The sequence below is a fragment of the Meleagris gallopavo genome, chromosome 4 (assembly GCF_000146605.3).
Source record: "Meleagris gallopavo isolate NT-WF06-2002-E0010 breed Aviagen turkey brand Nicholas breeding stock chromosome 4, Turkey_5.1, whole genome shotgun sequence".
Classification (NCBI taxonomy): domain Eukaryota; kingdom Metazoa; phylum Chordata; class Aves; order Galliformes; family Phasianidae; genus Meleagris; species Meleagris gallopavo.
In genome coordinates this window covers 57,278,390-57,285,128 of record NC_015014.2, presented here as the reverse complement: position 1 = coordinate 57,285,128, position 6,739 = coordinate 57,278,390, and the positions used below count along the sequence as shown (strand labels likewise).

Genomic DNA, 6,739 nt, shown 5'->3' with positions numbered 1-6,739 from the left:
CATCCTTTGTAATTGTTCAGCCCTTTTAGATCAATAGTCAAGTTGACTCAAGAAAACCATTTAATACTTGTATGGCATTGAAGAACCAGTACAACTTATCCTATCTCTGGATTTTGAATTTAATATTGTATAAATTGGTTTAAAGGATTTTGATAGACTCGTAACTTTCAAGCTCTGCAAATCAGTTTGTTATGCAAACTGTAGTTAAAACCCCTCTGAAAGTCAGAATACCTAAAGAAGTGAGTATCTCAGAGTTTGGTATCTGCTATGTTTAGAACTGCACAAGTAATTGCATTGTAAGTGGCTCAAACAAAAATGTGAACTCTGCTTCATTTCTTGTGTTTACTCACCTTGGATCTTAGGCTGCAACAGAGCTTTCCCATACACAGCTCTTGTCACGTGTAACTCCACCTGCTGCTGGTCATGTTGATAGGAGTGGATGGGACCTGCCAAACTACACCTCTGACAGAGTGTCTTCCCTCAGATCCTCAAAGCCCATACACTTAACGCACCTGAAATATCAGAGTTACACATGTTATTTAGGACCTGGTAATGTAACAGGACGGACTTCTGGATTTTCCATCCTCACTGCTGGCTGTTTGGGTTAAGGAGCTTCTTCAGTTCACGTGTCGGTTGAGACTGAGGTTTTTGTAATGAACTTACCAGCTCCTTAGAGAGTGTCTTTTTTGCACTACATTACTTCATTTAAGGTATTGCTAAACACAACTTACTGTTGAGTGTTCAGCACAGGACTCAAGCTCATTTCCTTAAAACTAAGTGAATTCTGAACATCTGAATGAAATAATTCCTTTTCCTTGGTGTGCCCCTTCAGAGGAGGTAGTGTATGGGAAAGCCTTTACTGAGCTCTCCAAGCACCTGTATGCTGGCAGATGGCAGCAGAATGCACTGAAGAAATAAAAATGTGAATGACTGAAGTTTAAGCATGAGAGTAGCTTACAAAGCTGCCACTGCTACCTCTGGCCTAGCTAGTTTGTTACAAGCACTTCTCCACATATCATCGTGTAGCTAAAATGCATCTTTAGTCACTACTGCCAGGGCTTTAGCTGATACAGTGAGGAAAAGGGCTATGTTACAAAGCAATTAATAATGGAAAGAAACTTTAATACAAGTTTATTTACCAATATACAATGCAAAAACCTAGTAAAATGCTGAGTGTGCACAACATCAGTTAGGTTTTACATGATTTCAGCACAGACGTTTGTGTGTCTGGCACAGCTACACCAGTACACCACGCAAATGAGTGCAACATTCCCTTTAAAGAAGCTGATGAGCCAGGGGTGCTCACCAGGTACCCTCCTTCACAGTATTTAATTCATCATCTCTTAAGAGCACCTGGGGCACACGCAAAAACACCTTGCAAGAAAGAGCAGTAAACCAAAAAGCTGATGCTGTCGGTTACAATTGCAAAGAAACCTGGTGCAGCCATCACACAAGAGAAGAACAGCAGAGTGCTTTCATTCACAAGGCCATTTACGGGCAGAGGCTCCAATGCAAACCTAATGCTGTTCTTAACCCTCACTGGGACTGAACAGAAGGTAGGGCAGGAGGGGCTGTAAGCAGAACGCTGTAACGAGCCCATCTGATCTGGGCTGTACGCACAGAATGAAGGCTAATGCTCCATTGCTGCTTGGCGAGCTGTACTGTAACACGTGGCTGGGACTGATGGAAGTACAGCATTACAGCAGGCTGACTGCTGCCCCTACCAGCAGCAGATCAGACTGAACAGCTGACGGGTTAGCGCTTTGCCATAGGCTTACATCAGTGCTGTTAGGGCAGATACTACCATTAGCATTATTTTTCGTTAGAAAATAAGCCAAGATCATTAAGCATAAAAAAAAAAACAACAACAAAAACAAACAAACAAGCACCTTTTCATGAGCGACATGAAGCCCAGGATATCTGTACAGTGCAGGAAGCACTTCCTGACAAACACAAGACACAAAGTTGGAGAGCTTTTGCCACGCTTTTTGTCAGCCCTTCACCACACGAAAAGCAGCACAGCTCTACTAAGTTGCCAGATTAAGACAACGGCATCTCAGCTCGAGAAAACAAAACAGCAGCTCGTAACAAAGGAATGCTTAGATTAAATCGGTTCCATCTGAAAATACAGGACAGCAGCATCCTCTAGTGCAAGTCACCTTTAAAATTAAAAGCATAGCTGACAATGAAACACTGCTTCTAGGGAAGCCCTTTCCAAGGGATCAGCATTTGCTACAGCAAACATTTACCACCTTGAATTTGCTTGCAAGTATAAAATAAATATCGATATCCATATTTCATACATTAAAAATACTTTATTTTACATTCATCTTGATGTTCAATAAGTTACGTCTAGCACCAAAGAAACATTTTGGAAGGGCTGAGGAATTCAGGAACTACAAAGAATAAATGCAGAATTCATTTCTACAACATTTAAATGAGTCATTGGTGCCTAGTTAATTTTATTTTTAAATTACTGTTCAGATGGGTTTTAGGCTATTGCTTCAGTTAGGCTTAGGTGTGCCAAAGCACTGTAGAAATATAAAATTTAGATCTGAGGAAGGTAGTAATAAATCAGAAAACCCACATTTGTGTTAAGCTCCCAGCTGCAGGCAGAGCTGAGGCTCCAGCACAGCACCGGTGCGATGCAGCAGCCGGAACCGCTCAGAGGAAGAACCAAATTGCATAACTCCAAAGCTGGAAAGGCTGAGCTTCCTTTCCACAGGAGAAGGACAGAGGAAATAATCAATGGTTTACACCTTCTGAACTTGTCTCCTGTGCTCTCTATACGTGCATATAGGGAGGAAGAGGTTCTTAAAGCTACTGGCACACTGCAGTGAGTTGCACTGCTTTGTCTCGAGCGCCCGAGAAGCCACTTCCAGGTAAGCCAAAGCATTCCATCAGAGAGCACACAGCCCTTTCCTTTTTTGGAGGGACGTAACACCACAAGCTCAAAACAAAAAGGCACTAGAGTTTTTTTTGTGTGTGTGTGTGTTGTGGTGTTGTTTTTTTCCCTTCTCCTTAGAAATGCTGGCTTTATAACTGTACCCTTTCTATGCTAAACTCAGCGGTAACACTGTTCTGATAATGCTGGAGATACTGACTCAAAACCAGTTCTGGTCAGCACACCTCTGCCAAGCTGCAGAATTAATACTGTTCTTAAGATGTCATGGGCTCCTCATTGTGGCCCAAGGCATCAGAACCAGAGCACACCTCCTGTGTTCACATCCGTTCTCAACTCAGTCAGCTCCATCTCCTGGCAAATCCACACAGTGGAGCTGCTGCTCAGCTGGCTGCCACCCACTGCCCAGCACAGGGCTCAGGTGCAACAACACTGATGTCTGTCACACAGAATCAACTTTTTTTTTTAATTTCACATGGTTAGATGCCAGCACAGGAATCTAAGAATGAAATGAAGATAAAAAAAGCCTTTTCCAGTCCTCCTTGAACACCTTTCCCTTAAGTGGTATACTGGTATATACCACTAAAACAACGGTGTGGATCAAGTGTTTCTGCTGTGCTCTGCTGCACTGTAACTCCAGCCCTGTCTGGCAGGGAGCACAGCCCTCAGAGAGCTCTGACAACACGACGTGATGCCAAAGTGACCACTGTGGCAAACCGAGATCCATTTTGCCAACCACAGCAATAACCTCAGCACATTTAGTCCAGCAGGTTTCAAGGTACATACAGCCAGAAACCTGCGATGGCTGCATCCACCACTCTGCACTCCAGGAGCACAGCAGCTGGACATTTTCATCTATATAAATTAATTTTTTTTTTTTAATTTTTTTTAAACCAACCTCAGTGGCCGCTATGAGCTTCAGAATGGAGCTCCCTGTCCCCGTCCATCCCAGCTGCACTCAGGAGGCAGCTGCAGGTGCTCGGGCTGCGCACACTGGGCACAGCAGATACAGGAGGAGGGGCAGGTTCCTCCTGCAACTGGAAGTGGTGATTTCACCAGGGCAGCACTCTGTGTGTCCTAAGCCACAGCTGGCCAGAAGCAGCCACTTCACAGCAGTGCTGAGCCCAGCACAGAGCATACAGCTGCCCGACCAAGCATACACCGAGGTCAGGCAGCTGAAGGCAGCTCTCCAAGAAGCCTTCCCACACAGCACAAATACCTGCAGGCAACTCAAATACCAACCCCCGTCACGGCTCAGCCCCGCTGCACCCCAAAGAAGCTCTCACCCCACGTCCTGACACCTGCGCTGTGCTACTAAGGGCAGGGCTCCAAAAGCTTTGCAACGGCCACGCCAATCCCTGCACCCTGAGCCTGACAGCTCAGGATTTCTGCAAGCTTTGCTTGGCTGCCAGCACTGTGACAAAAACAACATCAGGGAGAAGAACTCATCTGCTGAAAACCATCTCCCACCTTCAAAAAAATAAAGAAAAGGCAAGGATTATGGATGACATTGACGCTCACTTATCCAACAGTAAGGAGTGAAGTGACCACCCCAGAACTTTTGGACTTAAGGAGTTGGTTCACATGAAAGAAATCTCTTTGAGTAACATAACAAAAACAGTGTACTCTAACGAGCAATGAAATCGAATGGAGAAGTTTCACAATTCAGTATTTTTTGTGACACAAAGCAAAAGTCTACTCGAAGCACGGACCACGAACACTGTGGGTTTTTTTGTTTTTACTTCTTTTGTTTTGTCTGTCTGTTTTGAGTGAGATAATTTCTGTATCTCCGGAGAAGGCAGGAAAAAGAAGGGAGCCTGTCAGGCCTCTGGCGCGGTGCTCAGATGCGGTGGGTTTCATGATGCATCTCTGGATATCCAGCCACTCTCTGTTAGAAAATTTAAAATCCTTTTCTTCAGTACCTTATCCAAGTAGCTGGGAAGGCGACTCTTGGAAGGAATCCCTTGTCTTTTCTGAAGATGGTCTTTAATGATGATGGTTTTTACAGTCACGTATCGCGCAGGACTCAAATTCAGAGAGCTGCAAAGCACTTTTTCCCTGTCCGATAAGAGTTCAAAACCAGGCAGGTTTTCAATGGCAGCAAATTCCCCTTCTTTGCCATCCTCCTTCCCCCTCTTGGAGCTGGCTATGTTTTTGTTCTCCTTCCTCTTCTCTCGTTTATGTCTGGCTGCCTCATATTCCGCCGACTCTTCCATTTTGGTGATTCCATTTCTGCGATACCGCTGCAGTTCCCGGATCTTCGCTCGAAGTACTCTTTCCTTGTGCATGTTCTCAAAGAAGTCTTCAAACTCCTTACAGGACATGAACTGGTACAGAGGCCTCAGCTTCAGCCTCAACTCCTTCTCTTCTTTCGTGATCTTTCGTTTGGGAGTTTTCTCCTTGTCCTTCTTATCCTTCCCCAGGAAGGCCGGCACCAAGTTATAATCTCGCGCAATGTTCTTCCGCCGTTGTCTCTCCTTGAGTTTCCTTACATACATGTCTACGTGAGCTCTTTTCAATTCTATCTCCACATCATCGTCGTCGTAGTTCACCGACAGGCCGCTGATCAGAGTCTCAGCATCCTGATCGTATTCGATCTCGTAGTCGTCCCGGAGCGGCATGTAGCCCAGCTGCTGCTGCTCAGCCACCGATATGTCCAAGGGCGGGAGCGGCGTGGTCAGGCTGGGAGAGAGAGGGCCGCCGCTGGGACACGTGTGGTCCGTCACCCTGTTGGGAATGGTGTCGGGGATGCAGGCCTTCCCTAGGTTGCCGTGGATGTACATGCTCACGTAGTGCTCCATCACCTCCTGGGGCGTCCGGGATGCTCCCACGTGAGCGGCCATGTCTTCCTAAATGGAAAACAAGGAGGGGCAAGAAGATGGTTCCCATTACACCTTCATTGGAGCACGCACTCCTCCTTCCCCGTCCCTCAAAAACCGACTCACAAGACCCAAACTCTTCCAACAACAGCACCGCCACACAGTGAGGACCAGGTCAGCATTTACAAGTGCGAAAGGGACAGGAAAAGCATTGGGAACACAGGAAGCCATGAAAAAAAAAAAAAAGAAAGCAAAAAGCATCAGTGCAGCAAACTGCCTCTGAGCTGCCCCTGGGGAGATCAGCCCTGTCTGCTCACCATGCACACAATCTCTCCTGAGGACCCTTTGCTGCCTCAACAACCCAGCTCAGCACTGCGACGGGTCCCAAGCTCACTGCGTCACCCGCCAGGGCTCTGCTCACTTACAGCCTCGTTTTTAGAGCGACAGAGAAAAAGGAAAGTTAACATTTCGGTAAGGAAAGGGGAATGGCTTTAAGCTGAACGAAGAGATACTGAAGCTGTAGACGTAAAGAAGAAATGCTTCACCCAGAGGGCGGTGAGCAGGAACAGGTGCACGGACAGCAGCGGCCGCCCAGGCAGCCCGACCCCAGAGCAGGGCGAGAACCGAGAGGGCTTTGGGTTCCCCCCAGCCCGGAGCCGCGCCACGACACCACCCCAGGAGGTTTCGGAGCCGCCCCGCAGCCCGGCGCGGCCCGGCCCGGCCCTTACCCAATTGCCGAAGCCGAACTGCTCGATGGCGTCCAGCAGCAGCTGCTCCTCCCGGCTGCTCCAGCCGCCCTCCGCCTCGGCGCCCCACAGCGTGAAGCGGCCGCCGTCCACCAACTGGTAGCCGTGCCATCGGCGGTGCGGGCCGATCTCGGCGCCGGCCGAGAAGCAGTCGGGGCAGAGCTCGATGTCGGCGCACTCTGTGCAGCGGAAGCGCAGAGAGCTCACCTCGGCCAAGCAGTACACGCAGTACTTCTTCCCCAGTTCCGCCATCTTACCCCGCCCGCCACCGC

General features: G+C 47.8%; 1 protein-coding gene across 1 annotated transcript; it reads right to left on the bottom strand.

Moving 5' to 3' along the window:
- Window positions 1-3,359: 3,359 nt before the first annotated feature.
- Window positions 3,360-6,733, bottom strand: TADA2B (transcriptional adaptor 2B). Its single transcript, XM_003205947.4, has 2 exons — window positions 6,450-6,733; window positions 3,360-5,751 (listed from the first exon to the last, which is right to left on the bottom strand). The coding sequence occupies exons 1-2, from the start codon at window positions 6,717-6,719 to the stop codon at window positions 4,759-4,761; spliced, it is 1,263 nt and encodes a 420-aa protein (XP_003205995.2). The 5' UTR covers window positions 6,720-6,733; the 3' UTR covers window positions 3,360-4,758.
- Window positions 6,734-6,739: the final 6 nt, after the last annotated feature.

Excerpts from the sequence above, each read along its gene's own strand:
- TADA2B (XM_003205947.4), bottom strand. The coding sequence starts at position 6,719 with ATGGCGGAACTGGGGAAGAAGTACTGCGTGTACTGCTTGGCCGAGGTG. Across the intron at positions 5,752-6,449 it reads AGTTCGGCTTCGGCAATTGG|GAAGACATGGCCGCTCACGT; the intron begins GTAAGGGCCGGG and ends TTTTCCATTTAG.